Source organism: Phoenix dactylifera, chromosome 10 (assembly GCF_051530095.1).
Source record: "Phoenix dactylifera cultivar Ajwa chromosome 10, Ajwa_hap1_PhDact_Kaust_v1.1, whole genome shotgun sequence".
NCBI lineage: Eukaryota > Viridiplantae > Streptophyta > Magnoliopsida > Arecales > Arecaceae > Phoenix > Phoenix dactylifera.
Window position 1 is genome coordinate 24,345,604 of NC_143199.1, and position 19,410 is coordinate 24,365,013.

The 19,410-nt window shown below is 37.1% G+C and overlaps 1 protein-coding gene across 4 annotated transcripts; it reads right to left on the reverse strand.

Moving 5' to 3' along the window:
- Positions 1 to 714: 714 nt before the first annotated feature.
- On the reverse strand, positions 715 to 15,190 carry LOC103716722 (uncharacterized). 4 transcript variants are annotated; one of them, XM_026808311.4, is made up of 8 exons: positions 14,826 to 15,102; positions 13,511 to 13,696; positions 8,938 to 9,078; positions 5,226 to 5,334; positions 5,011 to 5,072; positions 1,885 to 1,988; positions 1,579 to 1,606; positions 715 to 1,458 (listed from the first exon to the last, which is right to left on the reverse strand). In XM_026808311.4, the coding sequence occupies exons 2-7, from the start codon at positions 13,601 to 13,603 to the stop codon at positions 1,582 to 1,584; spliced, it is 534 nt and encodes a 177-aa protein (XP_026664112.2). In that variant the 5' UTR covers positions 13,604 to 13,696; positions 14,826 to 15,102; the 3' UTR covers positions 715 to 1,458; positions 1,579 to 1,581. The 4 variants fall into 4 exon arrangements, with proteins under 4 accessions (XP_026664112.2, XP_008803059.2, XP_089781955.1 ...); XM_008804837.6 differs by lacking the exon at positions 1,579 to 1,606 and having other exon boundaries at positions 715 to 1,226; positions 14,826 to 15,190; XM_089925829.1 differs by having other exon boundaries at positions 715 to 1,606; positions 14,826 to 15,167.
- Between the last annotated feature and the right edge of the window lie 4,220 nt (positions 15,191 to 19,410).

Sequence of the window (19,410 nt, forward strand, 5' to 3'; positions counted from 1 at the left end):
GCCCAGGTGAAAGAAATTACAGGGATGTGCGGCAGTGGAGTCTGGAGGGTGATAATCTAATAATAAGAAAAGAATGGCTTAGTACACAAAACCTATGTAACTATGGGATCTAGAGAGAGTTAGATACTATTTCTGTATTTGAGACACTCGGGTTATAATAGGATAGGTAATCCAAGGATACTATGTTCTGGTTCTAGGAGGAGATGTAATTATATTACATGTTATCCTATGAAGGTCTGCTAATCCTTTGCCATGAGAATCATGCTGGCAACCTTCTTGAAGAGCATTAGTGGTTGTATCACATTGAAGCATTTAAACAGTCTGAAGACCAGAATTACATAGCATGTACACACCAAAATTTTGCAGAAAACATTATTACTGCATGTTCCGAGAGCGCTCCAGCTTCCATCTATGAGCAGAATGAATTTGGATTATTTTTCTTTATTTCTTATGTAAGAAACAATTAGCCTTGTTGATGTAACCTCCAATTGGAATTAGAGATTACAGCAAGATAAGATGGTCCAGATCTAATATCAGTAGGAAAGTTATGTGCTAACAGTGGTAAAAGTGAGACAAAAAACACACACTCCCCATTCCCCGCCCAATCTTCAGCTTTCCATTTTTTGGACAAGAATCTGTAAATTCAGTATCTCACCAATTCCAAAAGAACTAGCATCACTCAAATCAACTCTGCAGATAAGTTTAAGCACCCAATTTACAGAATATAGAGCTTGCATTAAAACTGAATACTTCACATCCTTCAAAAATCTTATCTTTGCGTTCGTATTGGCTGGCTTTATTGTGTATTGATGCTATCCAATATGCTGTCAGATTTAACAAGGCCGAACAAAATACATGCCACATGGCAAAATGGTTCAAGAATAATCTCTCCATCTAGAACATCAAGCTACACAAGGTAACTTGGAAACTGTATAGGAACAATATAATGTAATCGACCAGGACTTTAAAATGAACCCAACTGAATGTAGCCTGCTTGCATATATTACATCTCTGGATCAGTACGCACTATCTCTGCAGAAAATGCTTCACTTTGGATGATTTCTAACATAAATTGGGGCAAGGATGTTGCCAGACATTTTCTTTGTTGATTGGAAGGGAGTTGCTAAAGATGCCCAGCTGCACCTGCACGTACTCTTAACAACTCAGTGCGCTTACTTCTTTCCATGACCTCCACTAACCAGTCAATGGCAAGTTTAATACCCATCCTGCAAACAAGAAAACATGGTGATTATGGATTACTGAATAACGCAATACAGAATAATTAAATGTTGATAGAATAAAAATCAATCTTTAGTGAAAGGAGAAACTGATGTTCCATGGGTTCAAGGATGCCAAAAATATGATATCTGTAGTTGGAGATCCCATGGGGAGATCCACTTGGAATGGTATACTGCAGAGTAGCTGATGACCTGTCTGGCTAACTTGAAATTGGGCTTCCTAAGCATATCCATAAACAAGATGTTACATTCATTTGAATAGTGACTTGCAGCATCGCAAAATCTTAGGACTGCAAAATCTTAGGACTGCAAAATCCACAGCTTCTCAATTCTCATGTACCTCCTATGTTTCCCTTGCTACACCATTCCTGTGAATTCAAGGTTCAAGGTTATGCATTCCAGCCATTCAATGGACATTGTTTGGATAGGGTAGATATGCATGGATATGCATCCAAACCCACATTATTTGCACATTCTCCTTCAATTGACTTTCATAATTTACTTGCCTAGAATATATCAACCATAGCCATTATCGAGGCAGTTTATGAGGAGGAGGATTTTAATAGGGTTCCTTGCCACTTCATCTTCATGTAAGATAAGTTTTGACAATGTGTGTGGGTAAGGGAGATGAGGTTGATCTACTCACCCATCATATGCAGATACAGCTTCAAACATGCATAGCCTTCCATCCAACTCTTTGAGATCCAAATATCTGGCCAGTTCTTCAGCAGACACAGCTCCAGGAAGATCCTGCCACTATTTATATTTAGAACAAGAAATCTGAAGCATCAATTCTGATTCTATCCATTAAAATTTCCACTGGTCCTATTAGAAATTAATGTTATACAAGATTTGAGCAAGTATTGCCCACATAAACCATGGGTCCTTCCCTCTTGACCTTGAAATAATTTGGTGCTCATAGAACCTCATTGAACTGGGAACAGAAAATCCATAGACAGTCATTTTTTTTCTAAAACTTTCCCTAAAAATTTAACAATTAGTTGTGTTTGACAATCTTAATACCGCAAAAGCAAGTTATTCATCCTCTCGTGAACATACACTTCAGCTGTCGAAAATCTTTCTGTAAAGTATTTTTAAAGTGACCTAATCATGTCCAATTCATATGTTAGGTATATGCGACAATATTCGTAGCTTGCTCTTGACATAGGTTTCTTAACCCCACAGTCAGCACTAGAACTTGATTGCCCGACATTTTGGATATTTGATAGATGTCTGGAATCTTGAAAATTTGAAACATAAGGAACTTTACCTTCATTATATAAAGCAATGATTCCTACCTCTCACCAAAAAGTAATGACTCCCACATTTGAATGTCACACTGTGTTTGTCTGAACTTGAAACTAGTTATGAATATTAGTACTACCAATATAGCTTTAACATTAGCTCTTTAATGTACTGAAATCTTAAATTCTATCAAAGTGAATGTCACAAGCCTTGTGAAATTTAAATTTTGAAAAATGCTACAAACATAAAGCTAAGGGCTATTCGGTCCTTTAAGCTGCACTGTAGATAGACTTGTATGGGCCTGGTACTGCAACAACCAGAGTTGTATGTGATGAATTATTTTATTTGGATGGATGCAGCTGCAGCGATTTTTATCAGAGGCACGACAATTGGAAACTGTTAGTTCAGATGAAATGCCTTTTTTTCTTTTTTTACATATTAACATCTTTTCCAAAAGGAAAGGCAAGGATTCAATCAGACAACAGTACCAAATTATGGTTTACATTGGCAATAAAATAGTGACTATTATGATGGTAATTATTTAACATTATAATAGGAAATAATTAAAAATGCAAAATGATAATGGGGTTATTTGCTCAAATCACTTTCACTGAATAAAATATACTTTTCCGCAAGGATTCAATCAGACAACAGTACCAAATTATGGTTTATATTGGCAATAAAATAGTGACTATTAATGATGGTTATTATTTAACATTATAATAGGAAATAATTAAAAATGCAAAATGATAATGGGGTTATTTGCTCAAATCACTTTCACTGAATAAAATATACTTTTCCAGCTGACATAAAAATTTGAATTTATAAAACATTAATTCTATTCAGATAAACAGTGGATATTTCAAATAGCGACCTTTAGTTTCATTATATGACAGGCAATTAAATGAAGTAATGCTATGGATTGTCATTCAAATTCGGATCATCTATATATATAACATAACAATTGACCTTGCTATGACGGCCACTATAACATTGTAAAGTCATTTTTTAAACCCTTGAAGAAGTCAAATATCACCACACATTGTTAAGATACCACAATTTAAATGGTCTGTTTGTGGAATTGCTATTCGCTAATTCCATGTAAATAAGAACCTCTCCCAATTGGCTTTACTTAGATGTCATAATTTCTGAAGATTACATGCATAAGCCTTCAATGGCTCATATCTGGGACTCTTCTCAGAATATTCATTAAAAAAAATCATTCCAAAAAGCATCAGATTCTCCTTCTAGAAGATTCTCTTCAACATAAGACCAATTGGAGCATCCCCAAAACTGTAGACACCTTTTGAACGCTTGCACTACCCTTCCTATCCTATGTTGGCAAGGTGTTCTTAGACTATGGCAGTGACTCAACTGCACGGCCTCTTTGAGTCTACTATCACCCTCCATGACAACTACAATTCCCCTCATTTTGCCAGCTTCCTCTACTGCCTCCTTCATGCATCAATTATCCTCAACTTGTCCAACAACTACTGGCAGGAGTTGGAGAATTGAACGTCCACTGCATAAATCAGGCCATAATCACCGATCTTTCCAGCGAGCGGATGGCTGATTTGCATAGCGTGCTGTAGATGGTGGTCGGGGTCACGGAGCAGGAGATAGCGAAGGGGGTAGGTATTGGGAGGAGCAAGATAGAACATGGTCAAGGGGCAGAGGAGGTTTTTTGGCCAATGAGGATGAGGTTTAGATGCACTGACACCACTAAGCTACAAGGATGAGAGACCTGGGGAGGGATGGTGTCATTGTCCAAGGGGAGGTAGAGAGGGTCTCCACTGAGGTTCGAGGTGGGAAGGGAGATCTCTTTCAGAGAATCACTAGAATTGAGTAGTAAGCCTGTATATTGAACTGCTGCAGCTCAGCCAGCAACCATCTTGACCACAGTCGAGCTCTTGAAACTTGGCCCCAAACATAGCTTGACTTGCTGAAGCTCACTGAGCTCACTTGACTTGCGGAAGCTCATCTTGACCCAGTCATAATGTGATGACCCATCAAAACAAGTTGACCGATCACTTCTACTAGCTTATGAATGTTGTTCACTTAAGATGACATTTGTACAATCCATGAACATAAGGAATGAGCCAATTTGTTAAAAACTCAACAAGCATAATACTGGATTATTTCAGACAAAAATTAATAGCTATGTCCAAATCATCAAGTAAATGCATAAACATATCCAGGTCCAGATGAACAAGCTTTGCATAATAAAATGGCCACTTTTGGCAAGTTTTAAAAGATCAGTGAACATGAAACATACAGCTACTTATTTAAGAAAATATGTTTACTTGCATGAATGGGGACATGAAAAAACACTTACAAAGTTAGGCCGAATATAAAGCCACACGTAAATTGGTTAACATTATTAAATACAATGAAGAGATTGTGGAACTGATCCAAGACTATCAGAAGGGGTACAGAAACTCAAACAGGAAAATAATACGTGCAACAGTAGTAACTTAGACATCACTCAAAATAATGAAAAAAATATGGATAGGAGGAAAACTCTAACCTGCTTGTTGGCTAGTATTAGAAGTGGTGCCCCTTGTAAATCCCCATGTCGAAGTACCTTTTCTGTTCAGCAGTTTCTAGATTTTATTATTCGTAATATCTACATGGACTATCCAAAAGTGATGCAAATAAAATTTACGCTGAAGGACAATAGTAGGCTAAAATTAATATGATATGATTAATTTTCCATGAGATAATGTAGTGACTGATACTAACCTAATGCAGATTTAGAATCTTCAAATAACGACGGACAAGCAGTATCAATGACATAGATTATAGCATGTGCCTCCTCATAATATTTTTCCCAAATTGTTCGCAGACCAATCTGTGAATATAAGTTAAAATATGGTAAGTTTAAATTCTGATAATGGAAAGCAGTACATTATGTTTCAGTCATGCATTTAAAGATGAAACTTTTGCAAACCCAGCCCCTACCATCTCACTTTGAGAACCTTTTGTAGCTTGAAGCAAATAGTCCTATGATAATATCTACAATCTAATTCACCGGTTCCTTGTGTTGTTCAATCACATGCAAAACTCACTTTCAACTCCAAAGATCAATGTCCCCATGCACTTAGGTAATTTGTGGATCTGGAGTTGAAAGTTAGCATTATTAACATATGAATATCAGTGACTGGGAAAGGAAATATTATGACTTCTAACAGGTACTGAAAAAATACAAAACCGATGAAGGGTACAATGTGGTAGAAAATGCTTATCACACTGTTTCTGTGTAACTCCTATGGACCAAGTTTTCCATGATTTCCCAAGCAGATAAGTTTTTTCCACATGATACGCAATCAAGTAATACAAAGATTAAGGGATGCTTATCAAACCTAGGAAACTCAAATATCACATGAATTACAATTTGGAAACTAGAGAACTGTTTTAGAATACTTAAAGTGAGCAGAATAATTATAAAATAACTAAACGAACTTCTCAAAATGGAGAATAGTGGGAGAGGTATATTTACATACGAGAATTCTGAATTATTATTTTTTTCAAGCAGTACCATATTCCAGTTCGACAGAATAAAAAGCATTGTTTAAAAGAATTTTATTTAGATTTTTTTTTCAAAACAATGAAGAGATCAGTAAGGTGTCAATTCTATGTTGTCATTAAAAAAAATTAAAGAAATAGAATTTCATATTCTAATGATGTATTGTTACATATAAATGGTGTTAATTTATTTATCTAAGATATGAATGTGATTATTAAATAATATCTTTGACATGGTTGAAGTTGGTTTTGCATCACAAGGCTAATGAAATAGACCCAAATATTTTTGCTTAAAACCTACATATATATGGGTGAAGTTATGATACACAGGGTGTAAGGAAGGACATTACACCCGCTACAAAATCCAACTATCTGAGTTCCAGTTTGAAATTTTAAAGCATGGGATAAGATCTACAAGGCCTCAAATGCCTATGAATAAGTAGGGCATCCATGTTGGTTTTGCATCACAAAGCTAATGAAATGGGACCGACGATATGTAACAAAGGACTTTATGCTCACTAAATTCGGTTATCTGAGTTGCAATATGAAATTCTAATTTGTTGGATGAAATCTACAAGGTCTAAAGTGCCTATGCATGTAACACGTGCATGCACGCACTTTGAGGGAGAGTGTGACTATAATACATGTAGGGTGTAGAAAGAGGACTTTACACCCACCACAAAATTCAATTTTGGGAGTTTTCTAAACCTAGAAGGCTTAAAATGTTTGTGTACAAAAAATCACATATTTTGGAGGCCCCTTGCATGTCTTCAAGTCACCCAAAAATCACACAAGGTATCATGCCATTATATCTACACACACACACATAGGGGAAGTCTTAATGCATAAGAACAGCTCAAAAACAAGTGATTTTTTGTACATAAGCATTTTAGGTCTTATATAGCATATCTAATGATTTATGATAGCATTTTTCAATCCCCAGATTTGAAATTTGTCGTGAGAATAAAGTCCTCTCTTTACACCCTATGTGTATTACAACCACAGACACACAAACATGCACACACACATAAACATAGGGGTGGATCCAGAATATTTTACTTTTTTCTTTTTTTTTCGCAGGGGCGCGGGGGGGGGGGGGGGGGGGGGGGGGGTGAAATGCATCATATCACACTAATTAAAAAAAATTAAATTTTTTATATCAAATATTGCACAAAAAAAATTAATTTTCAGATTGATCACATGTTTGTTGCTAAATCTAAACTTAGAGTTATTTATCATATTCAGTGAAATTTTAGATTGATACGAATTCAGATTATGGATTGTTACTTTCCACTAAACAGACCAATTGCAACATATTTTATGGAACTATCATCATCTGATATTTTTAAAGCAGAATCATACTTGAGTCATATTCACCAAAATTTAATCAAACAGCAGCTTCAATTGCCGCCATATCTACTCTATCCTTTTATGTAAATATACGTGATTTAAATTACTCAAAATGTGGTTAAATATTACAATATCATGTTTCACTCACCTTATGTTTGCCATCCTTGATGTGATGAACAGTCTCATTTTTGACCAAAATGAAACAATCTCGTCTATTTCATTATTAGATATCCGGACTGGTAATCCTATTTTGTGATATCATAATGATGTGAGATGACAACCATGAAATCCAGGGTTGCCCTTCAAGTACAAGAAGCTATTGCATATGTAATAGTATAAAATGATCCACCTCAATATCAAGGAAGCTGTGATCCCTCTGTTTTTCTATGAGATCGGAGCTCTCTCTCCCCCCCCCCCCCAAAACCCCCTCTCTCCCTTTGGTTTTCAGCCTGGAAGCCAGGTTGACATAGAGTTCTAATTTCCAAAGAATTTCCTTATAATTTGTTTTTTTTGAAAAAAAAATGAAGTGCTTATGGTCTTGGTGGATGGGAGAGGGAAAGGCTGGGTATAAACAGAAAGTCATAACCCCAAATGACTTTTCATAAGATTTTTTTTTTCCTTGGGCGGGCCTCGGCCCCTACACCCCTAGATCTGCTACCATATAAACATATAAATATATACATCTGCACATATACTGTATGCGCAAATTTATACGACAAATGTTTATGCATGTAAATACTTGTGTTTTTGGCATTGATGCTTCTCTCAATGACTTTTTACTGAAAGTAGATATATTTGAATGCTTAAACACTATTTTGACCCATCCAAAATGTTCGACATCCTAAGTCATGCTAAATATGTGAGCTGACTGTTAATAAATGGATTTAATTATATGTATAGATGACCTGAATAAATCTTCAAAGCAATAACATACAAACCAACAATAACTTTAAACAATATCAGATCAAATAGCCATCAAAAGAAAAGATGTGGCCTCAAGGATTAATTAATAATGCAAGAATGATAAAAACTGCATCTTTTACTTGGATGAACTTATTCCATTCCACGACAGCCCATGAGGTACTGCATCTGTGCTAGTAAATGCTATGTGAACCAATGCTATTGAAACACAATATCTTGCATCATGCTAACTTTTCATTTTTACAAGATATACCTTGCAATAACACATGGTAGGAAAAATGCATTAAATTTTGATGGCAAATAATTAATTAAAGAACTGGATTTGAGTTGTAAAATGGACTGAAAGAAATTGCTGACTTAATTAATGAAGGCTACAACTTGAGTAATGAGGAATTATGATCTTTATAAATGACTGCCTACTAATTCTTTCTATAAAGAAAGTGAGCACATAAAATATGTAGAAACAATATGATGGCTTAGTAATGTTTTCCCTTAGATGTAGGAAAAAAAAATTCCTTCCCCTATAGTCAAAATTGCTGCAACAAACTAGACCATGTATAACTAATGGCATTATTTACAAAGAATGCCTAACTAGTGGCATAAGCCTTGTAACTTCAGAATAATTTCATAGTTTTAAGTTGGGCTGGAAAACGTGTACCTGACCTCCTAAGTCCCAAAAGACAAGTTTTGCATTTGAAGCTTCAATACGACCAATGTTCAGTCCAACTGTTGGAACGATCCGGTCAGGTGGGAGCCCTTCCGAGTTTGAATACAATGACTTTAACTTCTCTAGCAAAGTCTTCATTTCCAAAAAATATATTAAGCATTAAATTTAGCATATTGAGTATAAAAAATTGAAATGAAAATAGCATATAATATTATTAATGTAGCAAGAAGTTAAAAAAAGGTATATTTGAAAAATAATATCTCCTTTTTCCATTAAATATATGCACAATTGTGTAAGTGCAAAATTTGTATAAGACCAAACTTGATGGTACTTGCATGGAAACAAGGAGAAAATTAACAAAGAAAGATCAAATGGCAAACTGAAACTAACACAGTTTGATTTTGAAGCCTATAGCAAATAAGGAGATGAGAGATTTCCTTTACCTACCTATAAGGAATTAAAAAAATAAGTAAATACCTTTTTTCACACGACAATATGATTTTTTTTCAAACTCAAACTATAAGATAAAGGAAATATACACTTTTTATTTACATAACAAAAGAATATCAACCATGCCTACATGATTCTCATCACCATGGCCATCTTAATTGTTGTTATCTGATGTTCATCAGATGAAAATAATATTTTCATACTCAAATTTGTATAAATAGTTAGAAGAATATTACACTCCATGACCGATTATGCGATCTAATAATGTCGGCCACAAGGATCTAAATAGTGTTGAAATGATATTGTACTGCCAGTATTATACCATTCTAATAGAAACTAGCATTAGTACCAGGTGCCAAATGCTTAAACCATTGCAAATCGATACATCCCGCACGTACCGATCGGTATTGTTTGGTTCGGGCAGGTATGATAGCTAGTTAGGCTAATACAAAGCCTAAACCAGTGGGAGACTTGATTTCAGAGACTCACATTTAGGGGAATCCATGACCTGTCGGGACCCTTTTGATCGAGAGAAAGAGAGGGAGAGAGAAAGATGGGAAAGGGAGAGAGGAAGAGAAAGAAAGAGAGGAGGGCAGAGGAAAAAAGGAAGGTGGTGCAATGCTTCCACCCATTCCTAGCTCCTCGACATTGAAACACCCATTGATCTGGTGAATTCTGATCCCACCATATTCTTTTTGACCTCTACTTGGCAGAAAAAAAAAAAGAAAAATAGGAGAATCAAGCCAATTTTTTTCCATTTGGCATGAAATTTGAATATGTTGTAGCATGGATGTCACCCTATAATGCTTTTTTTTTTTGTTACTAGTTCCACATCTATTTGTTGCTAGTTTCATAACCTTTATTGAAACCCTTGGGTATTAGGACCAGTACCAGCACTCCAACACCGCAAACCTATCAAAAAGCACTTAAGCATAGACAAAAACCACAATATTCGTTTTAGACTTCGAAAGGTTGAAAATTTTGAAACAAAACAAAAAACAACGAAAGGCATTCTGGTATAAATACCAATAAGCAACATCATACCATGAGTTAGTATAGTATGAGTCAGTACCATACTATTTGGTATGAAACTGATACCATGGTCAGTACCGGTATATTAAACCTTGGTTGTCTACATATTATAACTAGTAATTATGTATTAAATATATGTTTAAGGTATATTGTTGATTCATGGGCCCACTATAAATGGTAAGCAATGCCAATATGAAGCCCAAAACAAGGCCCGCTAACAACACTTAACATGAGATCCTATAACAAGGATGAGAAGCAAACTGTGGCATTTCTATCTTGGTTGACAGAAGAAAAGTAACACACAAGAGAACCTGCAACGGAAGGACATAAAATTTCAAATTGTCGGCTATATATAAAATGTTATTTTGTGTATCCAGAGAAAAAGAAGTAATGCAGAACATGCTTAATAGCATGTAAATGCCTAACAGCATGTAATATGCCTACAGGGTACATGCTTGGAAAAGGGGTACATCTGTGTGTAACACCTATGCTGGTTTGTATCAGTCCCTACGAATGAGTGATGGACCAACAGAGATCAATATGGGCTAGCAAATACCTTACTTGTTTGCCACAAGCACCCTATGCTACCTGGACCCTTCAGATTAGTCAAAAGTGCCCACACCAAACACTTATATACATAAACATTAGTATGACACTTGGACATGGATCTACAAGAAGAAATACTTAGATATTGAAAGGATCTGATGTACGGGTGGTATCCGCCTTATCAGGTACCTGACCCGTCTCGACCCTACTGGGGCAGGTTTTACCCGACTCATTTAGAGTCAGCAGTAGGGACAGGTCTTCATTCTAAATCCAGTAGCAGATCTGGGCAGGTACAAATAATGGTAATGTCCCTCCCTCCGAATCAAACCCGATTATATACAAGGTTTGACAATTATAATGATTATGATGATGACGAAGAAGAAAGTATTATGATTGATCATGAAAAAGATTAATCCTATGAAAGGCTACAAGATATGTGCTTAATTATTCGTTTTCTTTAGTTGATTGCTTTTCTTATTTTAAGAGACTTTTAACATCCTAAAGAATAATATTTCTGTTTTTGTTTATATTATTGTTGAAATTTTGGTTTGTTATATTCTATGTCTTCAACTCTTATTTTGTTTAATGTTATGTGAAGTACTGAGATTTTTTTTTTATTTTTTTATTTATTTAATTTGTATATAAAAAAATGATTTTTGCAGCTTTACCCATCTCGACTTGTCCCAACCTGCCTCATCTAACTTTACATGCCCCGCCCCACTCCAAGGCGAGTATGGTCAAGTATGGGTACGTGGTTCTCAATTGTGGGGCAAGTATGGTCTATCCGACCCATACCCACCCCATTAAGATCCCTAATCCAATGCTTACACATGTACGTCCGCTTGACACACATAGTTGAGTCTATATAACATAGCAAGCACCTAGCATGTGTGAGTCTATATAACATAGCAAGCACCTAGCATGTGGACTGGCAACGGGCATACAACCAACATGGTACACATCATGCTAGCCAACATATGCAGTACATAATATCATCATCCGATTGTTGATGAGAGGACTTATAACTCATTAGGTTATGTCTTCGTACCTGCCAACTAGCCCAACAGGTTTCATAGCAAGTCTTTGTTGCCTAGAGTAGCCTTCTCTTTGTACCAAAAAAACAAAAAAGTAGCCTTCTCTAGGAGACAAAACTAAATAAAGTAGGCTGACCTCATGCTGCAACTTAACTGGGAAAAAAAGAACAAGTCCAGATGATTATGACTTTTTCATAAAGTTAATCCCACATGAATAAGATAAAGCTTGTTATATAAGGTTAAGAATCTACGTGTTCATTGGAAGAGTCAATAAATTGACACAAAAGCTACTTATTATCATCAATTAAATGACAGGAATTAGTTATCAAGTAGAAAATAAGGTTCCATTCAAGTCCGTAATACAATATGGAAACAAAGAAATTGAAAGGTAATAGCACAGCAACATTAAAATTTAAAGAAAACTAATAGGCATTGGGTAACTGATGGTGCAAAAAAATTGCAAAAATTCAATAGAGAACAGGATTGCTCTCAGATGTCAGCACAAGAAGAGAGAATGACAAAATTAGGGTTCAAATAAAAAAGGGAAAAAATCGAACCTATTTGAGTGAAAGAAAGCGTGCCCAAAATGTGCCATTGAAATTGTCTTACAAGAAAAGGGAAATATATAGTGGGAAAAAGAAAATTCTAACCAATTTTCCAAGAAGTTACGATAATGACAGGATAGGATATCTATAGAAAATGAATCAGTTGTGAGAGGATTCAATTAGCAACATAAGGAAGAAGGCTGAAGAAGGAAAAGGAAATATTTCTCATGCATGGATGATCTTCAATATGAGCATGAAATTCAGTAAAACAAAAATTATCAACCTTAAAATCATTCAAGTACATTTACTGACATGATCACATTGGACAAATGTCTCGACTGGAACATAACTTTCCCATGAATAAGAAATCCTCAATTTCAACTTAAAACAATGGTAGAAAGGATGAAATCATGCAAGTTTAACTCCACTATTATAGTTACAATAATTAAGAACTACATAACATTAGTTAAATATTTTACTCTCCTTAGCATTAGTTATAAGAAAAAAGGCTACCACATTGGCTTATATAATTGACTGAAAATGAAAGAGTAGGGAGACGTTTTCAGGAAAATGTGGATAATGAAAAATGCTAGGGGAAGGAATCAGAAAGCTAGTCAGGGAAGGTGAACATAAACCATAACAGGAATACAGCCAAAAACTTTCAAAATGAAATCAGCCTAATTTGGCATATTATACAGTTCGATAATCCTTATAATATGATGATACCACAAAGGACAAATGTGCATCCACACCATGTGAAACAAAAGAAACCAAAGCATGAACACAAAGCTTCTAATTCATCTAATATAAAAGACCATGAAACTTGTACGTACATCCAAAGCAATACAAATTCAGGAAGATGCCACATTTTTAACCATTAAAACTAGGTTATATGTCAGAAATGTAAATTCAAAAAGCAGAATATAAATAACAAGCATAAGGAAGGATAAGAATTACAGTTTTTCCAGCTTTGTCAATTCCAAGAATAAGAATACGATACTCTGTCTTGCTGAAGAGATATTTCCAGAGTCCATAGAACAACGAGAACATTTCTTCGTTGTCTTTGATGCCTTAAGATACTTTGTATTTAGCAATAACTTTCAAAATCCAATAACGACTTCCATGAAAACAATACAATATTTCCTGCACAGATAAACATAACATTCAAGATCTAGAACCAGAAGATTAAAGATCAAAAAATAGTAATTGGTACGGAATCATTTCTGGCTATCTGCAGGTATACTTGTTAAATGCCTCAGAAACGTTAGGCAGTGGATCTAACTTATTGCCCACACAATCACACAGGTGCCTAGGCAAATGCCTAAGTAACAAACACCTGTACAAAGTCACTTGACAATTTTAATTAAACTTCTTCATTGAAGTATATGAGATTTTTGTTTTTTTTCAATAATTGAGCATTTTAATATACTTCAGGACGACATTGTGTAAACAAGTAGAAACACTTTCAAAATATATTGAAGTTTGTAACGTACACCAAACTTCTTAAAAAAGCATAAAAGCAATAACATATTTTTTCTGTTCTCTTAGCTGAGGGGTAGAGATTGACAAGCCTCTTCAACTAACCATCTTCCTGAAAACCAGAGCTCATGTCTAGGTGTTAAATGAAACAAAGATTGAGATATCACAAGCTGGTGCCGTCTCAGCTTGGCACTAGCAAAGTACCTGTCATGCCACGTCAATGGCTGGCACACACACACACACACTGGCATAATAGCATGTCAAAGCATTAGAATGCGGCAGGGATAAGGCACTAGCATAACACATATCGACTCGAATCAACCATGCTAATCGGCGCATTAATCCATGAAATGAAAGACCTCTGCCTTTCATGTTTACCACTCAAATTCTAATTCTTTTTTTTTTCCATACAATCTGATCGAGACATTCATGATATATACTTTACTCCCCTCTTAGCATTCATATGCAATTCGTGAAAGAAAATACAGGAGAACACTTTCCATTTCGACCAAAAAATAAAAGCTAAAATGGATATCAAACGTAAATTTAAGAATAAAATTCATAGCAAGTATGAAATGAAGCAAAACACTAAACCAAGTCACGGAAAAAGTATAGATCCAACCACGCCATCTACAGCACAAAAACACAAGAAAGGAGATCCCAAGCTAGAGCTTGCGAGAGAGGTGGAGGGAGGATTAGGGGTTGAAGAAGAGACGGGAAATCCACGTCTACGAGAGAATTAAGGCGGAAGATCTGCATCTAGGGTTACTGAGAAATGGAATTTGATCCTCACCGGAGATACAAATTCGCTGGAAGTCAAAGGCCGGCGGCCGAGATCGGAGTTCCTGACCTCCGGGTGAGAAGGGAAGGGAGAGCGGAAAGGAGGGAATCGCCGGCCAGAGGGACCGGAGAAAAGGGGGTCGGGGTGATGAGATCGATGGAGGACTGAGTAGAGGTTTGGAGGGGTCGTTGTGCGGGCTCGGTCCGGCCCGAAGCAGCACGACCTGCGGCCGATATACGGGCTGAAGCTCAGAGAGCGGAAGTCCGTGCGCTCGGCGAGCTGAAGGCTCGAAGCAAAGCAAGCAGCCCGGCGATTTTGACTCGCTCGGCCAGGCTTTTGGCACGTGCTGTGCATGCCATGAAGCCTCTTGTCCGTTCTTTTCTTTTTTTTTTTTCTTTTTTTTTCTAAAAACGGTAATATCATTCATGTGCGCGGATACAATTAAAAAAATCAAAAAGCAACACATCATGAAAAACACTGGACAACTCTATCTCTAAAGATGGTCCTCGAAATGATTGGCAACAAAAAAAGCCACCCAATCTACGATTTCATTAGCGTCTCTGAACACATACTTCATCTGAAGCACCATTCCATCACAAATCATAGCTCGGATATTTTCCTGCAATATGTGGTAATCACTGATCCCTCCCACCCCGCCCCGAAATATGGCTTATTTTATGAGGATCACTTCTAAAAACAAAAGACTTATTTGATTATTTATATAGAAGGGAATAAAGAGGAGGAAATTAAAGTCCTCCTGTGAAGTCTATTTGTTGATTTATCACAAGCTCGGTAGTGATACGGTCTTCAAAGATAAATAAATAATTACAGTTTTAATGGCTTGGCGTGAAATTTTGTTGTAATGGATAGAACTCTCTTGGATAAAGATTCTAAAAAGTTTGCTACTCTAAACTTTGATTTAAAACAAGGTTGAAAAACTCATTGAACTGGCTTGCGGCTTGATCTAATTTCATCGAAATTAAAGCTACTGAGTCCAATATCAAAATGACTCGGAGAGTACTAAAAATGTTTTAAAACCTAGTTGAAACTTACCGAATTGATAAGTCAAAAAAAAATAAAAATAAAAACAAAAACAAAAATCAAGTCACTTTCTTAACGTCTCTTTATTCAAGATTATGACTTAGTTAAGTTTGAATGTTGCATGACTATTTTGGTAATACTATTCTCCCGTTCAATTTTGATGTAATTATTATTATTGAATATATAAGGTGTCTATATTCTTCATTATTTTTAGAAGATTAAAGTATATTAATTTAAATTAGTTATAGATGTTTACATAATCAAAATATTTTTAAGTGATTTATAAATGGTAAACTATTGTTCATCTGTTTGTGGGAATTTCATAAAAGATATCTGGATCTATTGCATAAGAATTGTTGTCAATATAGGATTATGTGATGTAATAACATCGATCCTTTTCTAGTCATCTTTCTCAGTTAAAAGTGACCAACTTATCTTCGCTGATATTAACTTCTGCCTTTTGCGGCCCACGGCCCACTTCTGACTTGCTTTACTTAATGTGAAATTGGAATGCATGAGCCAAATCCATATCTACTTCTTTGTGCATTTTTTATTGATTACATAAGAGTTTGCTTGCTTTACTGCGTGTACTGTTCCAATTGCACCATCTCTAAATCATGGAATGTTATCCACGGGTGATTTTGGTTAAGTGATCTGATTATTTGTTGATATGATAAACAAATTGTTGATTTTTGCAGCTTGGATTACATATTGGCCAATCTATTTGCTCATGCTTGCCATCAATAACCCAATCCTTTTTTTTTTGGTAAAAAATAGGAGGGGGGACCAGCCCACCCGCGTAGCAACCCCACTACTGGGCCCCCCTTCCACCAGAAAATGTTTGATATAGGTCGCAGGTTTCGCGTGCCTTCCCCGACCTCTGGGCTCACCGCCTCACGTGTGGGTACATCACCTCACCCCAGCGTCACCTCGGTACAGATGGAAGGAAAGTATATTCGCTAACAAGCTGTTCGGACATGGGGCATCTGGTCCCCTAATTTAATCGACGCCCGTGCGTTTCAAACCCGAACAACTCGGATGGAATTATCACCCCCTCAATTCCAGCACCATTTGGATTACTCCGAATGCTGTAGTCCTTCTACAAAATTCAACCATAAAAAGCTCCTTTTCCGCTTTCTTTATTATAGTTCAGCCATCAGAAAACAGAAAAATAAAACATCTGCATCTGTAATGAGCCCTCAAAAGAGTTCCTGATGAACTATATCCAACAACTTTCTTAAAAATTCATGCCATGATTCCTTTTTTTCCACTATTTTCTGCCGTATGAGCAATCGAATACACTTCACCGGGCAAACAAGTCATGAAATAATGTAAATGAATATTTGCATGCTTCAGACAAATGTTTGCAGAAACAGACAAGCTCTTATAGCAGGGAGAATTAGCTACTGCCTTCTTTGGTGATCTTCCCAAATATTAACATTATGCAATTTTTTTACTATCACAACAACATTAAAATGTGTGGAGTGATTGATTAAAACCCCATTTGATTTTGATGAGCTCAAAGCATTTGAGTATATCTTGTGATTACTAATGAATTCAATTGAGTGTTTCAGTGAAAATCCTGTCCAAGTGTCTCTAGATTTGGTTCATAGTATTTTGGATAAGGTAAGAAGTCTGCTGAACCAAAGTCTGAGACTCGAGTCGACTCCCGAGTATCACGAGTCGACTCCAAGCGTATCAAGTTCACTGGCACGAGCTCGAGTCGACTCCAGATCAGTACGAGTCGACTCCGACTGAGAACAGACAGAAGGACAGAAAGCTTCAACTCAGAAACTGTCAACGAGTCGACTCCCGAAGTGCGCGAGTCGACTCCAATGTTCAACGAGTCGACTCCAGGGTAGTAAGAGTCGACTCCAAGAGAAACACAAAGAAAAGTCAGAGAGCAGTTTTCGGGTCTGAGATTCGAGTCGACTCCAGTGGAACGCGAGTCGACTCCGATGGTTGGCAGGTCGACTCCAAAGAAGGTAAGAGTCGACTCTCAGAAGAACACAAGGAAAAAGTCAGAGAACGATTTTCGGACTCTGAGATTCGAGTCGACTCCCGCAGTACGCGAGTCGACTCCGAGACTGAGCGACCATCAACAGACAGAAGACCATGTTACTGCCTCTGAGATTCGAGTCGACTCACAGACAGCTCGAGTCGACTCCGAGACAAGCTTCACGTCAAAAGGCAGAAGACCAACTTTCGGAAACTGAGAGCCGAGTCGACTCCAAGGAAGTTCGAGTCGACTCCAAGACTGGATGAGCCAAAAGACAGAGAATCGGGAGTTCGGGCTCTGAGATTCGAGTCGACTCCCAGGACAGTCGAGTCGACTCGAGTGGACAAAATTCAAAATTGGATCCACGGACTTCAGTGGATGAGCCGACTCCAAAATTGCCAGGTCAGCTCCAGAAGTTGGCGAGTCGACTCCAGGTCAAGACGAGTCGACTCCCAGTCAAGACGGCAATTTTAATTCAAATTTGGAACAGTTGCCGAGTCGACTCCGGAAAAGCGTGAGTCGACTCCTGCTACAGCCGAGTCGACTCCTGATCGCGCGAGTCGACTCCAACCCACCAACGGTCATATTGTCAGGCTGCGCAGAGTGTGCAGAACGGCCAGAAAAAGCAGAGTAACGGCTAGTTTCCGTGGGGGTTGGCTTAAATAGCCACAGAGGACTGTAGCAAGGCAGAGAACAGATATTCCACTCCAAGCATTCAAGTTTTCAAGCTCTCCAAGTGCTCTTAAACGAAAAAGGGAAGATCTGCATTTACTGCTCCAACAACTTCTTCCCAACAATCAAAGCCTTCTCCTCCTGCATTCAAGTCGACCACTCTTTCAAGAGGAGACCGGAGTTCCAGAAGCCATACCTCTTCACCAGCTTAAAAGCGTTTGAGGGCTTCTAACTCCTTTACGATTATATTGTTTTAAATCTGCTTTTTGAGAAGCTATTTTCTGTTTTCTTCTATCTCTTGTATTTACTTGATTCAATCGGGGGATTGAATCAAGGGGTTTAAGGTTGGTTGGTGAGCCAAGTTAAAACCAACGTGTATAAGGGTTTGATTGTGAGCCCGGGAAAACAATCGGGGTTGGTTCTAGTCGGTGAGCCTGGGAAAACCGACCGAGTTCGTTGTGAGCTCGTAAAACAACAAGTTTGGTTGTGAGCTTGCAAAACAACCGGCTGTAATCCAAGGGGGTTATAGTGAAATTCCCAAGTGAGACTTGGGGAGTGGACGTAGGAGCAAGGGTTAGCTCCGAACCACTATAAAACTTTGTGTTTGTAGTGCATTGTCTCTCATCTTCTTCCCCGCACATTACTCACAGCACTAGGCTTTAATTAAATAACTTGCTATAGTTTTTAATTAATCATCCACAAAGTTTTAATTAGCCAAATTATTTTAAAAACCCAATTCACCCCCACCCCCCCTCTTGGGTTGTCTATCTGGGCAACAAGTGGTATCAGAGCCAAAAACTCTTCCACTCAAGAGTTAAAAGATCAAAATGACAACCCCATTTGGATCTTCTCACATTGAGGGTCAGTCCACCCAAAGACCCCCTT